Below are 18,845 nucleotides of genomic sequence, written 5' to 3'. Positions count from 1 at the left end.
TATTAAGAAAACCTTCCAATTGTTAACACCTACAAGCTATAATCATGCATAGGCCACATAAAAGCAAATTGATTTCATCATGTTCTTGCAATGTTGCTGTTGAGATTCCAACAATCCTTGTATGTACAGAGTTGATTCTATTTCTTCTAAGCTAACATCCAGAAAATCTTGATCGTGTAACTGAACAGCAAATATTGATCATATAATTACATTTAAAAAAATTAATACTACCCCATCAAGAACATTAAATAAGCATTTTTACAGAAATGTTTATTCAACGAAACTTCATTTGTAGTTGTTCTTTATCTAGTAACTCTACAGAAAGGGACTTCCAGAGACCACAGTGCAAGTTGCAATGCTATTTAGTAAAAGGATGAGAAAACATTTTTATGGTGCCCTGGTTTTGGAGGGGAAGGGGGTAATGGTTTATTTCCCATTTTAGGAAACTTCTATTTCAAAATAAAAATAAGAACAATTACATTACAGAAGGAGTTTTTGTGTTCACTGAAAACTCGGAACATCACACAAAACACTCAACCGCACTCCAAGTTGAAATTCTAAGACAGAACACAAAAATTGGTGGATATACAAACAACAAATTCAGTTGTGTACATGTGCAGTTTTATTACCAAGGACCAAACCCCTTTTTATTCATACTATAGCAAATTTACAAGCATTTGTCATTTAGTTTGAAAATGCAGCAGGAAATCTTCCAGGATTCTAGACTGCTCTTTGGACACTGAAAAGCACAATTACTAATTTCAGGCAAGAAAAGCTTTTCAAACAAAACCAGAAGATTAACTAACCTCCAAATATTTAATTACAGAGGGATTGTAGTCTATGGTTTTTCGGTTCACAGCTTTTCTCATCCGCTTTCCATCAAAAGTAAGCTGTTGCATTGCTTGCTGCTGTGCAAAATCAGGTCTTTTGTAGAACAACTGCCGAGGCGCCTGGTGCTGGAACCTCGGCATGTGGAAAAATCGTGGCGGGGAGCCAATTTCTGTGGCCATGGCTGTCTTATTTCTGGAAGTCTGCAAAAAGTAACACACTAGGTTACTAAATGACAGTGACAAAAATCCCACATTAGTATCTCCACTACGTTTACACGAATGACTAACAACTTCATAAAGAACTGTTTATTGGGAAGAAATATCTGCAGGTTCCTCTAAACAATTATTATTCTTCCCCTGTGCCATATAACACTGACACTGAAGTGGTTAAGTACTTTATTCTCTAGCAAGAAGAATTTTGTATTGAAACAGATCACTATAAAGTTTGTATCACCACTGTGCAGGAAGAGAACCGTTCTCAATAAAACCAAGCACAAGTAAATGCAAGAAATTGTAAGATCATTCAACAGAAGATGATATTTCACATTCAGTATACAACAGGAAACACCACATTATTTACAAATTAATTTAAATATTAACAAGGAAAAAAGTTGTAAATGGCTGCCTCAAAACCTTATTCTAGGACCTGAAAATAAAATTACATTCCCTTCACATAATTTATAGTAAGTATACCACAGATCACATTCTACCTCTAGGTATACTTTCAATTCCATTACTGCAAAATAAATGGATTACATATTTATCAAGGTTTGGTAAACATAATCAAAAGCCACTTTCTCTCAACAAAACCCACTGAGAACGTGAAGCAAATATGCGGGGGGGGATTTAATAATCAGATATGGTTTTTTTCTGACAGAAGGAAATCAGGCTACATTAATTTTTCAGCCTATAAAATCCTTAAACGAGACCATAACCACCTCTTCACAACTGAAAACTACAATATACACTTTGAAGTACATACTAACTTCATACTAAGCAGTGGTACACTCTGAACCAATGAAAAGCTCAAACTTTATTTTCAACTTGTACCCCCTATCCTCCTCCCAGCCTCCTATTTTGGAAACAATTTTCAACTAAAACCTGTCATTAAGGGAACACAAAATCTGAGAAACCCTCCTTTGCATGAAGGCTAAAGTGTTCATACAGAGTCAAAGTGCATTTAATAAAAAGGGTAGAACTAGAACTGGTAGAAATTGTTTTTAAAGTTGAAATAATCTGTTTGTAAATTCATTAATGCACTTTGCTATTTAGGTAAAATACTCCTAGCCTCAATTTGAAAGAGTTGGGAAGTTGGTTCAACTGCCAATCTTAAATTTTATCTCATTTTTTTGATCCAAATAACTGAAAAACATTTCTATGTTTTAAACAGCAAAATAAAGCTAAGATAGAAGTGCTAGACATAAAAGAGGTTTTGAAAGTAATGCATAGTTTGATTTTTACTAAGAGGTTCTTTGTAACTACAAGGAGTAGGTTGCCCTTTAAATATCAGTCAGATTTCTGGCACAGGGAAAGGATTAACCTTCGTAGGTTTTTCAAGTTTGGAAGTCACACACTCCTTTCCACTGGCAACTGAAAGTGTGGCAGGCCAGCTACAAAAACAAGCTATGACACCTAGCTGTTAGTTACACAAACAACTCTAATGTACAACGGAAAAACCAAGCTAAAGCCATTACAACTATTCTCCATTCAAGAAAAACAATTCCAAACTAAAATAGCATGCTTCCTTAAACAAGGTAAGGAAATTTAAGACCTTTGGCAGGAGTTTCATCTTTTATTAGACAAATTCTTGGTAACTGGAAAGAGACCAGCTTTCAAATAAACAAACCTGCACCTTGGGGCTGAAAGGCTCGCTTGCCTGAAAGCTGCCCAATACCAGGTGGTCTATTAAGACACCATGTCTTCCTCCCAATACCACCACATCCATTATACCACAGTAACAACACAATTACTACAACATTAAGCTATCTGAAACAAGAAAAAGGCATCAAAACTTTCATACGGATGTATGTCAAGTACCCCTAACACTATTATCAGACTCTCTTATAACTTGTCAGAAGGTAGCTAACTTGTACAGGAAGTTTCAGGTGTTAAATCTCAAAAGGTAAAATTAAAAGAATAGTAGTGCTTTTATATCAAAAGATAAAGCAGCTTCTTCAAACGAGCAAAGCAAGCTGGCATCAAACACGCAAGCCCATTAATGGCCTTTTTAATGTAGTTTAAAAGCTTATTCATTACTCAGGGTTAAAAAAAAACGGGGTGGCGTGGTGGTGGGGTGAGGGGGTGGTGGTGGAATTTCCATTCCTACTCTCTCTCAAGTCTAAAGATACACACTCCTGTACCAACCCGCACTTTAAACCAGAGAGAAAAAGATGTATTTTCAAAGCCACACATCTGTACTCTCTTACAGGCAATGCAAATAAATTTCAAGAACCAACACCAAGAATGCAGACAAAGATACATGCTGGAGGCTCCAAAACCACTTTGATCAGCTATATTTGTAAGAAAAAAACCAAACCAAACCAAAAACAAACATAAAAATGCCTTTTTAGAGAAATACTTCAAAGCAACAAGTTAATTTATTCTCATTTTTTCAGAAAATGAAGTCTCCTGAAGAACATTTTTCAATTACTAACTTTGGCGAATAAAGCATTAGCTATGATATGGACAAATTTAGATTGGGCATACCTAAAACTATCACAAGCAGTGTCTATCTTTGAATCCCATAAACAACATTCACTTTACATGCAATCAACATCAGCTAAATCTGTTGTTTAAAAGGTGACCAAAGGCATAAACATATTAATTACATCTCTTCGTGCCTCCAGACCCTTCCAAGCTCATGATTACGATAGGACAATATGTAACATCACAGCTTCGACAACATGACAAGGGAGATGACACCAGATTAGGAAAATGAAGGGTTTATGTGCTAAACTGTTTCTCCAACTTTTTAGATCACTGCCTCTATCACAAGTCGTCTCCTACCTGCAGTTATAAATGCCCAAGTCAATTTGCATACATCCTACACACATATATGAACAAATACATAAAAAGAATATATACACAGAGAATGAAGTTTTCAAACAAAGAAGCTTTAGAAATAGAAGGTTTGGGGTTGTTTTTTTTTTTGTACAGATTCATTTATCAGATGAAACTGGAACATTTATTTCCAAAGGCCTCTACTCCAGTCAGACAAATATACCAATTTAACGTTTCAGTTACTAGTATCCTACTTCATGTTTTGTTGGGACAAACCAGTGCCTCAACAGGCTCTCCTGATACACTTTGTACCGACTTAAAAAAGTACCTGATTCAGTGCGGCTACAGCTAAAGTTCTCATTGTATTGGGAGCATGAGTAAAAACATGCAAATAAGAATTAGAGGACAATGTATAATCCAGAGTACTAACATCCAATTTCTTTTTTTAAGCAAAGTACCAAACTTGGAATTTATTTTGGAGTCCATCAGCAAGGGTTCAAATGGAAGACTATTTTTTCCTTAACACACAATGAGAAGCAACAGCAAGACTTTTCCAACATCAGGTACAGGTCAGATCTGCCAGTTTCCCCCTTTCTGTCTCCACAAATACCCCTTCAAAACTGACTAGCTTTCATACATTTGGGGAGTGAATAAATGTATTTGGGATATACAGAGAATATATAATTAATTCACAGAGCAAAGACAGAGCCATCCAGTAACACTAGAATATAAGTAACTGGGCCTAGTTTTCAACTCAGATCACAAAAGACAGACTGAGAAATGCAATCCAATTGGGGAGTAAATGAAGGCACAGCTGATGGGAAACTGAAGGCAGGATTAGGACCAGATGGACAAAAAAATCCCAAAGACAAGTTAGAAAAAATGCAGTGAGAGTGGGAGTAATGACAGAAGCAAAACCACTGAGAAGCAAGGTCAGTCAAGAAAGAGAGTGAATGAGAAATCTGAAAAATAGACAGTTAAAAAACAAGACAAATTAAGAAGAATTTAGTTGAGAGAGAATAGGACAGAAGAAACTACACAACAGAAGTCAAGGAGCTTGTGATAGTACCCAAGACGTCCACTGCTGTTCCTTAACAATCAAACACACACACACTTGCAACAGAGCCTTTTATTCATTTCTAACAGTGCCATAAGGATGGCAGGTTTACTAATGCTATCAGGTAATCAGAGGAACATTGGCAACTGAAGTTAAAAACAACTGAGGATGACCTTATACCCAAGGGCAGCACAGTATCACAAAACAGGTGGATTTGTGGGGAGAAAATGAATGGGATAATGCATTTAGTAACATTATTATTTTATCACCTTATTTGGGTATAGCTGTTTCTTTAATATCAAAATGAACCTCTCAGTAAGTTTTGAAAATTGACAGATTTGGGCTTTGTTGCCCAAAACCATGCAACCAAAGCAATTCACACATAACTTCACTAAACCAAAATAAAACAAATTAGGCTACTCAAACCAAAATAAAACCACCAAAGTATCTTTCTACACTGGTTTAATCAGGTAAAGCTTGGAGAAAGAGAGTGTCATGACTGATAGTAAATGTGTCACTTCTTACAGACAGTTCAATACTAAAAGAAAAATAAACCAATTCTGATTTATGTATAATACGGACAAATTTTATATGGTTTATCCAAAAAGTAACGATAACCATTAACAATGTGCACTAACAGATAACCAAAACATGCTTGCCTATTTAACAGGTACTTTTCACTGAGGTGAAGTGACTTGGCTGCAACTCTGTAACAACCTGAATACATCAAAAGAAAACTATGTTTCCAAATGGTAGAGCAGAAGGCTGTTCTCCTGGGGAGTGCAGGCATCCCGCTACTTTGCAAACCCTATGCTGCCCTCTAAACAGAACATGCTGCAGCTTAGAAGACATTTCCCTGGAGTGGTTAAAGCAGTAAGGGGAAAAACCAAAAACACCAAAAAAACCCAAAAACACAAAAAAACAACCAACCAAGTGCTAAAAGTTTCCTGAATCTGTATACAACTTTTGTAAATATTATCAGACAGTTAAAGTACATGTAGGCTTTAAAGCAAGCACTTTTACAGTATAAAATTAATAGCAATTATTTACATTGAATAGCACAGAGAAGTCCAAAACATGGTTCAGACATTCAGTAAAAAACTACAACACAATTAAGAGAAAACCACCGCCTCAGCTTTCTGAGGCGGAAGCATAAGATAAGAACACCACAATGCAAAGTTAGTATAACATGTTTATTGTTCAATACGTCAGTAGAAAACACTATCTTTCTTTGATTGGACGAGCACCTTTACATCTACTACAAGGTATAGATACCACTTACTTTAATAATATTTCTCTAAATTCAAAAATCTTACTGTAAATAGTAATATCTGGAAAACTGCACCTCTGCATTTTTTAATTTGTAATTAAGGAATCTATAAGCACATCTGAAAAAAACCCAACCATCAGATCAAACACAAATTAAATATATTCCCTTCCCTCTTTTACAGAGTATCAACACCGAGTTCCAAAAAATTCTCCTTTGTTTCACCCTTGGGAAGAATGTGCATCTCTGCTCTTGAGACCAGCAGTGGATCCTTCCATGGCTTCTCCATCCTGAAACATTCTCAGTACTTTCAGGAAAGCTCTTCTTTGGTCTCATCACCCAGTCTTTTTGCTTACCTGAGACTCATATCTCTTCCCAGTGCAAGAGAATTACATGGAAGGATGTATTCCAGACATAAATGTTCTATTTTTGCCATCTTTGGAAAAACAACTGAACAACAACAAACCACATGCATGTACATGCATCATTTCTCGATTACACAGGAATAGAGCCAGCCATCCTGGTTAAGGGCTGAAGAGAGTGACCGGCTGTTAAGACTCAGGCACTTCTTGAAAGTATAAAATCATCAAGTAGGAGGTTACATAGAGAAAGGATTCTTCATTTTTGCAAACCATGTAATCTTACGGAAATGGTCTTCCAAGTATTTTAAACTGCCTAAATTAGGTATTTCCAAAATAATTCCTCTCTTAGGAAATGAACCTGAGCAAAAGATTGGCTTTGAAACAGTGTTTCTGCATCTCCTTTGCTTTATTCACTGAAACAGATGCCCTTACAATCTAGAATGATCAGAAACTCACATTACTAACAACATTGTAACAACAGCAGTAGCAGCAGCAAGCTTCCACGTTTTTCTGAAGGTACACTTGAAATCTGCTGAAACTAATTTGTGTGTATGCCAATGAATTAGTCTCTCACAACAGAGGTGACTTTGCTTCTGTTGTGTCCAGATGTCATCATTTTTCTGAAGAAAACATTAATCATAAGTTTCCTTCACAGCACATTAGATAATTCCACTCTGAAAAAACAGCAGTATTATGGAAAAGGAAAAATTATGCCAATTTGCAGATCTTGTGAAGAATATATTAATTTGACCAATTCCTTGAATTGCTTTATTTCAGTTTCCTATGGTATTTGAGAAACATTTAATCAGATCACCTAATGTATGAAAATTGTATATCTGTGAGGCACTCAAAAGTCTCAATTTCAGGAGTACTTTTTATAAAGTCTTCTTTTGTAACATAGAACAAAGTCCAGAGAGTCCAGAGAGAATGCTATGGACCTTTACTGATTTACAGTTCTGTAACTGCACGGTATCTTAGTTATGAAAGATAATGGCTGTATTAAGCAGGAAAATAAAAGCGTTTAAAAAAAAAAAACCCAAAAAAAGACCCAAACCAAAACCCATACATTCTCATCTTCAAAGGTACTCTGTGACCTATCTTCACTCACTAAAAGAACATCACTTTCTGTAAAAACAGCATACACTCCAGCAGGAAGGACCATTTGCATCAGACAATGAGATGCAACAATGAAGTGCCAAGCTGCCCTGTAGTGATGAAATGATCTACTTTTGTCAAAAGCAGGAAAAAAAATCACCCCAATTTATAACAGTAGAAGAAGACTGGATAAGGTTCTCGTCCTTTTAAGTGTTTAAAAATACCATTCCCACTTTTGAATTACAGAAGGCATGGCAACAGCATGTACTTTTCTGCTTTTTTATATGTAGATCTCAAGATTTTCTAGAAAACATGCAGACATGAGTATAGTAAGTTTAAGCCTAAGAAACATAAGACCATTCTTACAATCTGAGAATACTCTTTAATTATCCACAAGTGCTGGAGGTCCATAACACACTGAACCACAAAACTCAGGACAAAAATACAGAACTATATTACACAAGACTGCCATTAAGCAATATTACTGGTCTCTGCAGCAAGCAGATTTCCCCAGAGTTCTACCCTGTAGTCCAAATATACATTAGTATCCATTCTCCATTGTGTTTTAGTTGTGAATAAAATTTTCCTAGAAATAGGGTTTACATTCTGACCATGTAAAGAGGGGAGGAAAGGATTTGGCAGCTTTCTCCATTCCAGTTGTTCTATTCCAATAGGAAATGTAAAAAATAAACTTAACATCTCCTATGTCTTCATCAAAAACACTGAAAGATACTTAAGTTAATCGTTGGCTAAGCCAAAGTAAACTACTCTGCCCAAAATGTTCAGTGACCTCTTCTTATTTGGAGACACTACAAAGATTTTTGTTTCACAGCCAGCCCAGAACCTACTACACAAGCATGATCAAGGACCTAAAAATGCAGTAGTATTTTTCCCTCCTTTAATTTCATATACGCGGAATACAGAGTCTGAAAGGATAGAACGTATAACAGATCTAACATATCTATCAAGAAAACAATCTTTCAGTGAGCAAGACCTGACAAAATGTCATTATTTTGATGCAGTCTTTGATTCAAATGGTTTATTATCCGCAGGAAGAAACTTTGAAGTTTCACATACAAACACACTATGCCCAAGAACCTCTGAAATACTGGAGAAAGCATACAGACAAGTGAAGACATCTAAAAGCCCAAGGAAGAATGGGCTATTGGGGGAAACTTCTAACAGCCAGTCTGAGAGTCTCAGGTTACAGAATAATCCTGAACAGCTCAGTCTGCTTAGCTGCAGGCACATAGGCTACACACACATTTTACAGTTTCCGATTTTGAATTTCTAGTGCTAAACAAATAGCTAATAATCAAATCTCAAACATTCCCCATTTTATGCCCAAACTAAACCCTTGACTCATTTCAAAGTAGAAATTTATGGATACAAGGTGCTTATGTACATCATAAAAAAGTCAAAATACTTTAGTCCACAGGACTCAAAACACACCCGGCTTTACCACTATGGCTACAGTATAGTCTAGAATGATTCCCTTTCTGCACCTCACAAACGCAACCTGTACAGCAAGTTACTTGAGGCGTACTTCAAAACATGCACAGAAGCAATCAATTGCATTATGAGGATGTTTGGCAGACAACAACTAAACCTTAGTTGTTATATTAGATGCACCGGATTTAGTCTGCTGTCATGATTTCAGTATTACAAATTTGATAGTTTTGCTTCAAGTTAAAATTTACTCACAATATTTTAATAATAATATTCTTCCTCTGCGTAAACTGCCAATATATTTATCTTGACTCCTGTTAGGATTTGTTAAAACCTGCATTTAGATTATAATCCAGACTGTCTTTTATTACTGTTAATATCTATGATGATAGCAATTCACCTTAACTGCCTGAAATATATCCAGCTTGGTTTTCATGCTGAAGTGATTAATTATGCTGCCTTGCCTTGGAGCTACCTGTTTGGAAACAAAACTTTAAGGCTAACTTTAAATCACATAACGTAGCATGACAAATACTAGAAAACAACAAAAGAAAAGCAGATTAAAGGCAAAAAAGGCCTCCCATCTTTCCTGATCCGAATATCAAGATATTCTTCAGCTGGTTATTGTATCAAGACCTGATGAACTAGCACTAATCTTGGGGGGGGACACCAAACCCACAGCTGAATCTGCTTGCAATGCTCCTCCTGATTTAAAAGGAGAACATATTGTTGGTTCATATTCAACTTTGCATTCACTGGAACTGTCAGGTCCTCTTAATTGCTATTCAACCAGTCACTCTGCAGCTTGCACAAATCCGTAAGGCTATGCCTGCACATGGAAAACTGCACGTCTCCTTGCCAATCCTCAGAATATTTCTGCTGAGCCATTCCTCAAGTGTATCTAGGTCCCTCTTGACTCAAGTGCTACTGTTTAAGTACAGACTATCATCTTTCCTCCTGATCTTACATAAGATTGAACTTGAACTTTACTGGATTCTAGAGACAATTATTTAGGTACCACATGGATGAAATACAGACATGTTGTTTTCATTTGTCTATACTTGGCTCCTCACAGGAGATAACACCTTATAAGACCCAAGTTCTCATTTGTATAAAACACACCAACAGCAGAGAAGGGACAAAGGGGAGAGGAGGAAAAAGAGTGGCAAGAAATCATACAAAAAAAAAAACCAACAAAAAAACCAATCCCAAACATGCTTAGAGAATTTTATTATCAGTGGAAGGAAAAAGGACTAGAAGGACTACAGGAGCCAGCAGGACAACTTAAGCAGGGAAATGCAAGAAGTACCTCTGTTTCAGAAACAACCTACTGAAATTAGGATGATAAAGAGAACAAAGTCCACAGAATCTAAGGACAGTATGATTCTGTTCACACTATAGAACAGAAACATACACTTTAATACATAAATTTAATATATTGAGTATCTGAGTCCCTAAGAGTTGCAAATTCAATGCTGCCAAGAAGATATCAAAGCCCTTTTCAGTAAGACTCAGGAATTATTAAGAGTTGTAATTTTTTATAAAGAACTCACCTTTCATAACCTTTATTTACTGAATGCTTAGCAAACATATCCAGAACTCTTACAACTTTTATATAAAAGCAAATGTTGAAAGCATCAGAAGAATTAAGAAAATTTCTACTTTGAGACCCAAAGAATGGGGGGGGGAATGTATTTTGTTTCAGTTGGTTGTTTGCCTCCCAGCCCCTTAAGTGTCACTTAGGACAGGTTTCTGACAAAGCAATGCTTTGCCATACCAAGTTTGGGGTTAAATAAAGGTAGAAGAATAGTGTCTTAAGTTTCCATAACTAAGAAACTGCAGACCAGAAAGGGGAGGAGGAGGAAGGGAAAGTGCTATCATGTGTGATCATGTGAAAAAACGTGCCTTTATATGGTGAGAAGCGTTAAGAAGGTAAAACACAAACCCCACAACTAAAAGCAATGTTTTTCAGTAGTTACTAACCATGTTTTGAAGATTCGTTTTCTACTTCTCACTCTAAAAAGAGATTTTATACTTCAGTAGAACATTTCAAAAAGGACATATTTATTTAATTGCATATTTTAATGGTAAAAGCCATTCACCACCCATGTCTACAGCCTAACTCACATGCAGAAATGGAGGCTTTGTGTGACAAAGCCCCTCCATCTTCTGGGTCATTTACATACTTTATGTAGTCAATATAAGAAGATACTAAACACTTTTACAGACACACTACAAAATAAATGCCTTATAACATACTACCCCGCAGTATTTTCCTAGCAATATCCAAGGCGATGGTTTCCCTCTGCTAAGGGTTTTTGATTTTTTCAATAAAAAGATGTAGCAGATTCACACTGCAAGATTTACCCAAGACAGATTTGTTATCTCCCCTCGAACCAAAACTTAAGGTTTTCAAGCAGTTAAATTAGCAGCTATGTTTACAGCAAAATATGCAAATTAATACCTACAGCTGCTATGTGCAGACATAGCTCATACAGACACCCCTAAGCAAGAGAAGTAGAATTGGAGAGAACAATTCAAACTTTATCAAATCACACAATGCTGCTAAACAAGCCTTATGAACCCTGCTAGGGAAATGCAAACCATACTGAAATTAACAATGCTCCCCATTATAGACTTACTGATCAGAGAAGTTTAAAAAAACCCAACAAATCCCATCAAACACACACCCCTCTAAATTCTTGAGATAGTGAAAGAAAACAGCACTTCTAAATTACTTTGTCAAGTAAAGTTCTGACTGTAGATTATTCATGTGGCTAAAGACAGTTTCAAAAGTGTAACTCCACAGTATTCAGTTAAGATTTGAAAGTCTAGTGTATATGTAAACTACTCTTTTGAGACTGTTTGGTGTGGAAGATCAATATATAATCCCTGTTTGCTAGTGGTTAGGCTAGAAATGGGTTAATCCAATGAGGAACAAATTTACAATAGGAAAAAATAGCTATTGTAATTTTCAGCTCTCAGCATCTACATAATATAATTTAAGCAGTTCTAAAAGTTTTGTCAGAAACACGCCTATTTTAAAATAGTCAACGTAGAGATTCTTCTATATTAAGGAACTTCTAATACTAGAATACTTTCTAAAATTATGGCTGATATATATACCACTTGCTCACATAACTGAACGTAAGAAATACACTTGCTTTTAACTGGAATCACACAGCCAGCTCCTCAAAAAATATGTTTTATGGTCTTTGCCAATTTACAAGCCATGCAAATGCCTGTGTACAATTATGAAGATATACCTATATATGCATACACCACTCAATGACCACATTTAAACTTCCTTAGTAAATTGCCTTTGCATTTACCATTTAGTGCTGCTCAATAAAAGCATGCGTTCATCTTCTCTATCAGTACATTTCTCAGTGAAGGAAATTCAAGTACACATACCCCAATCCCACAAAAAGCCTTTCAAAGAGCAGGGTTCAGTGTAAAATTTTCTGCAATTACAGGAAGAGTCAAGCTCCCCATGAGAATGACAAGTCAGTAGAAATGCATGTCACAAGAGAGCTTCCGTTTTGAAAGCCAGAGTTCCCCAAAGGCCTAAAATCCCTTTGCATTTCTTTCCTACTTTGTATTGCCTGCCTTGAGAATATCAGCACGCTCTTCTGGCAAAAGCAGCACTTCAGTCAACACTTATAGGTCAATATTTCATCTTACTGTACAGAAAGCTTGGCAGCTGTGGCTTATTACATTAGTCAAGAGTCTACAAAAGATATTATTAGCAATAGTTTGTTTCTTAGGCTTAAATTTGCTGAGAAGACCAATATTTGCACCCAGCAGTAGATTATTGCAAAACATGGTTTGATGACTGACTCAAGAATGAATTTAAGTCCAAACTCTGTAATTTAGGAACAGAGCAAATACTGCAGAATGAACATACTATATTAATACTTGCTCAGTCTGCAGTCCTCCTACTTGCAAGTTTGGGCAATCTACAATTTTTCTTGTGAGTGATATAATCATCAAATTTCACTAGTCTCCGCAAAGTGTCATGATTTCTTTACAAGCATACCCCCTTAGGAAGAATGACATTTTCAAAGTGGCAATTTTTACTGGGGTAGGGGTAAGGAGGACAATGGTAGGAAGTATGACTGCTCACTGTGATCACACAATGTAACTGTGGCAATAGTTACTGAATGAGCTTCAGCATTGTGCTTAGAGCATAGAGGATTGCTGAAGTCAAGTTCCGTAATGACCTGAACCCAACCTAAAACTGCTGACACCAAAAAAAGTCCTGCCTTGACCCAAATTGTGTGTTCCTGTCCTACATGACCCCTCTTTAGAGCTGGCATGAACATCTGGTGACCGTACTGACCATGCCCCTAAGAAACAGTTCTGTGTTGAGACCATTTTTTCTAATGTTAGACAAAACCTAGAGCCCCTTCTCAGCCAACTGACCAGAAGCAGATGAAGTTACCCCTTTGGGTTGCAATGGCACTACTGCAAATTGTACATTGGACACAGCAGAGCTGCACCATTATGCAGTCCTCAGGCTGCAAGTCAAGCACTTGCTTCAGCTGGAGTTGTGGCACTACTTATCCAATTCAAAGTGCAGCTCCTACTAGACTCAAATTCGCAGATTTACATACATCCACAGTAAAATACAAACCACTGTATTGCCAAAACTTCAGAGTGAACACAAAAACTACATCAGACCCATAAAACACTACAGACTCCTTGTTATCCAGCTTCTGGCCTCCCCTTAAAGGACACATTAACCTATTCTTTTATATCATGTTTCTTTTGGATTTGGGAAAATTATTTAAAGGAACCCTCCAATGTTTAAACACAGATTATTTCAAGGATCTGTGTGCTCACCTTGAAGTGTATAAAACACTAATACAGAGAACTGATCAGTGTCAATGTATCTGTACTTTTAGTTGCAAAACTGCTCTTGGCCTATCCTGCCCTGTTCAACTCAGGGTACTCACTTTGGGTACAGTTACAAGTGAGCAACTAATTCCAAGCTTCATGACCAACTACATTTCATTACAACTCAGTACTAAGCAGACATGATGTTAAACATTCAGAGATGTATTTTATAAAGAGCTGATATAGCTGCCATATTAACTAAGAACAGTGCGTATGGCCTCTCAACATATGGTTACAGTCACTCATGACTGCAGCATAAGACAAGGCTATGGCAGAAATGGATAGTTCCATCACCTCCTCTTTCTCTTATCACCTCACCAGTCCTGGAACCAGTAAAACACAGGCTAATACAAAAAACTGAGCCAGATTAAAACCAACCAAACATCCCACCTCTGCTCAGAGAAAGATGATGTAAGATGACAAAGAGATGTTTTCATTTGTGTCTGAAGATGAAAATTGCTCATACTTTTTACATTCTATATATATGCAAGAACACTTCCATGTAATTGTTTGAAACACCACTCAGGTACAACACAGAAGTTTTATCAGGGTTAGTCAATGCAAAGTTTAATACTGTAGAGCAAGTCTTTCCTCCTTACAACTGAGAGAAATTGTGATAACAGCAATGACCAGTGAAATTGCATAGAACAGAACCTCCAATTCCTGATAAGACTTTATAGCAACTTACTCAGCACAATCCATTGTTATTAGACTTGATACATTTTTCAGTCCTTAAAGTAAATGGATTTCCTTTAAGGATTGAAAATCATTAGTCCTTTTTATTTACATGGATTTTCAGCATTAAAGATTATCCCATAATATGGAAGTTGGCACTTATTCTTCTTGTTCAACAAGGTATCTTAATGACCAGGGTTTGTTTGTTTTCTCTCAAGTGAAAAACAGGTACATAGCTGCCTAGATAAACAGGGATTTGCTTTCCATGGCCATTCTTACTACACAGAACCATACTTCCATTTTATAATTTCGTGCAGAGGTAAAACAGGAACAATATCAGTTAGCTTAGTTTCAAAGGATAAAATATTTCGGTCTCCAGTATCCCTCCACAGCCACAGAATGCCTTACAAATCATAACGGTGATCACTCAAAGCAAATAAAGAACTGTGCCAAAAAAGTATAAAGGCTCAAAGGACAGTATCAAGTCACTAATAGATTTAAACACTTATGTTCTGACTTGTACTTAAGTTATTTAAGAAGTACTACAGTTTCTGTGTTAGTTTTTTGTTTGGTTTTAGCTTTGTTGGTTTGGATTTATTTTTATTTTTTTATCAAGTCCCCTTTAGAACAGGGAAAGAAACTTGAAATAAAATCCTTTAAAACAAGCAAACAATGAAGGGCTGGAATACTTAGCCACTTTCTAATTACAACCTTCACAAAAATGCAGGCTTCTAATGTGCTGTAACACATTCAGGCCTTACCCCTTTTCCTACCACCAACTTTAATCTGCATTATCAGAAACTGAAGAACAATTTTAACCAGTATTTCGTATTGCTGTGCATGAACTGTCTTTATACTAAAGATTGATCAAAAGTAATACTGCACAACAAAAGAGAAAATAGCTTACTTGCTTTCCTGGTAAATATATACTTCCTATCACATTTCAAGTTTCACAACAGAATGATCAGTACACCCAGCCCAAATGTGGAAAGCTGGTTGAACCATAAATGACATTCTATTACGTGCTAAGTAGTTTTTATAAATACTAGTTAAGTTTAGCACCATTTAAAAAATATGGGATCATGGATGCTCTAAACTGAAACGATATTAGTAACAACAAAATACAAACAAAGAACTATTTAGCTATCAGAAAGTCTACTTCTCTGCTCTTACTTTCAGAGATTCTCTGTGATAAGAGACAAAAACTAAGGTTCTTTTAAGGTTTTAATCTTTTGAAAGATCTTTACTACATCCCCTCCCCACCACTAAGCTCTAATAGTGTTCAGTTTGACTGAGGTATACTTATTAATGACATTTATTTGTTAACTATACGAGCCAAACCTGCATTTCTGTATTTTTACTTTGTACAGAACTTTCAGTAACAAAAATTATATATCAGGAAAGAACAAATCTTGTAAAATTCACAAACACGCTACAAATAAAAGTTTTGGGATTCTTCTTACAACTTCCCTGCATAGATATGAGCAGTTTTCTGAATTGTAAGCTAGAGCAACATCTGGGCAAAGCTGAAATTATTTTCCTTTACAGTGTTAGTGAGACAACCACAGAAATTCCCTGGATATTAACCCTGTGGCGAGCAGATGCAAAAAGCGAAATATTTTGCGTGGAATCTTGTCAATCAAAAGTTAAACTGTATTCCTCCTAAACTGTATTCCTCCTATATTCCTACTCAACCAGAAGTCTTCCCTGCAATATTTTTGTTCTGGTGAGTAAGAAGATTAGTACATCTGCTAGGGATGGGAACAAAATAGAAGATATCTCATACCCTCCTCAGACCAAGTCCTCTATTTGCTGCAGCAAAAGAAGGCATTTCTAGTATCTCTATCTCAAGAGCTATCTAGGAACACTATGTTATTAATTGTGCTAACCCCTGCTGATAGCAGGAATATGAAACAGATTAGGAATTTTCAATGCCAATGGTCCACACAGTCTAATGTTTGCTGCTGCAAGGATTCAATGGATGACCAACACTTCAGGGAAACTGAGAAAGGTTTTAACTCTTTTTAGTGACTGACTTTCAAGTTAAAATGTTTTAGCAGCTGTAGGAGCAGAGTACTAAGTTAAACATATACTAGTTACTAGCACTTAGCAGCTCAGGGATTTGGTTTTTAACTCATCTCTCAACATTTATTTCTCAGAATTGACACTCTTAATAAAATCTGGTAGTTCCATCCACTTCTGAAACAGTGAAGTGCAGGAAAGCTTTGTAAAGGTTACCTTCTAAACTGTAGAGCAGTTGGGCAGAGAATTCAAAACCAATGCGAATTTAACTACATTTTCAGATCTTCCTATTAGAAATATCATGGCAGAACTGAACGAGATGTGATGAACCAGACTCTGAGATATGTTTTATGACTACATATTCTTACATTAAAGATTATGGCAGAACACGGCAGCAAACTGTTGAGAAGTAAAAGTCAATCTAGCTGATAAAGAATTCAGCAGGAGGGATCGCCAAACTACTTTGACACAATATTGTTTGTGTGCTATAAACTCTCCAACAAATATGTACGTAGTGCTGCCTTTCCTAAAGGAAGAACACTTTTGAGTTAAGAAAAAAAAAAACCAAACATCTGTTGCAAGGAGGAAGTTGAGGGACAAACGTCTACATAGGAAAACAGAGTCCCAAACACTACTCACAAATTGCAATTAAGGATATAATGAAGAACAGAACGACTTACCTATGACAACTTCTGTAAGACAAACAGATGTGCTCAAATGAGTACCAATATTTCAAAATACTATACTTGAAGCTATACACCTATCTACTCATAACAAAGAAGCTAACAGCAAGAGAGAAGTAACATCCATCTTCAAGAAAGCACAAGGTTTAATGAGCTCTCCTCACAGAAAAATGCTGGTTTGTTTTGGTTTTCTGGTTTTGCCATGTTTTTTTTTCTTAATTTAACAAATCACCCAGGTTTTCTACCCATATGATAATTACAGACTGGTGAGTCTCAGCCAGTGGAATGTGCCACCATACCATCATTAAAACCATCCACCCTTCCAGAATAAGCAAGTGCTTGCTGCACATGGCCAGGACTTCCCAAACCAGATCTTCAAGCAGTCCTAACCCGATCTCCACTCAAATCCAAGGCGGAGAGAAGAAAAGCAATACATATATAAAATAATAATTTAAAAAACAGAAAAAGGCAGGATTGAGAGACTCGGGCGAGGTCACAACCAGACAGCCACACAGCAGGCAGGCAGGAGACCTGCTCCCAGCCCCAGCGTTCGCCGCCACCTCAGCCCTCCCGCACACCCCACCCCATGGGCCTGGCGCCGCGGAGCTGGGCCCTGCGCAGACAAGGCCTTGGCCCCGCACTCCCAGGGGTGCCCCAACGCGGGCAGCCCCCGGGCCCTCCCTACTGTACCAATGCCCCGCCGCTGGCGGGCCGCATCGGGGCTCGGCCTCTTCCCGGGCCTGGCCGCCCCGCTTCTGGGCCGCGGCCTAAAAATGGCGGAGGCAGCCGCGCTTCCCATACCGCTCCCCGCCGCGGCCGCTCTGCCGGCGGCGCAGCACCGAGCCGCACTCACCGTCCAGCCGGTCTCTCGTTCCCCGACTCCGCGCCCCGCCGCCTCGCCACTCGCCTCGTCCCTCCGGGCCCCGGAAGCCGCCGCCTCACGAGCCCCCACCGCGGCCCGCCGCCATCTTCCTTCCCCCACCAGCGGCCGGGCGGCGCACGCGCCCTTACGTCACCACGCTCGGCGGCCGCGAGAGGCGGCCCCTCAAGGCTCCGCTGTCTATCCGCGCGCCTCCCGCCGCCGGAAGCCCGGCCCTTGTACCGCCCCCCCCCCCCCGGCAGGTGGAGGCGCGAAAGGGTGCGCGCATGCGCACAGGGGCGCCGGTTGGGGGTGCGCTCCCGCGGTCTGTGGCCGAGGCTGAAGCCGTGAGGCGCCGCCGCACGGGAGGCGTCCTCCCGCAGCGGTGAGCAGCGGGGCCACTGCCGCCCGGCCTGCCTGCCTGCGGGCTTCAGCCGCTCCAAAAGCGGTAGCACCGGCAGCCGGGCAAACGGCCTCCAGAGTGCATCGGGTCGCGCGTTTAACCACATAGGTCTGTGTTCCGGTACTGCTTCATGTTCGTAGTCCGCAGGTTCACCAGGCGCTACGCAGAGCTGCAGCTCCCTTGGATGAATTACCTTCTTCTAACCCCTCCCGATTACCGGGTTTCAAAGCACAACGATCAAGAA

General features: G+C 38.3%; 1 protein-coding gene across 4 annotated transcripts in view; it reads right to left on the bottom strand.

Moving 5' to 3' along the window:
* Window positions 1-18,405, bottom strand: part of WDR33 (WD repeat domain 33) — a 68,477-nt gene extending 50,072 nt beyond the window's left edge. For all 4 annotated transcript variants that reach the window (XM_030495941.1, XM_030495942.1, XM_030495945.1 and 1 more), the window contains exons 1-2: window positions 18,193-18,405; window positions 807-1,031 (exon numbers count right to left, since the gene is read on the bottom strand). In XM_030495941.1, coding sequence (XP_030351801.1) covers window positions 807-1,010 — 204 coding nt within the window. In that variant the 5' untranslated portion in view covers window positions 1,011-1,031; window positions 18,193-18,405. The remainder of the gene's footprint in view (window positions 1-806; window positions 1,032-18,192) is intronic.
* Between the last annotated feature and the right edge of the window lie 440 nt (window positions 18,406-18,845).

Source organism: Strigops habroptila, chromosome 8 (genome assembly GCF_004027225.2).
Source record: "Strigops habroptila isolate Jane chromosome 8, bStrHab1.2.pri, whole genome shotgun sequence".
Taxonomy (NCBI): Eukaryota; Metazoa; Chordata; class Aves; order Psittaciformes; family Psittacidae; genus Strigops; species Strigops habroptila.
Note: the sequence above shows the minus strand (reverse complement) of the source record. Positions and strands in the feature narration are given on the sequence as shown.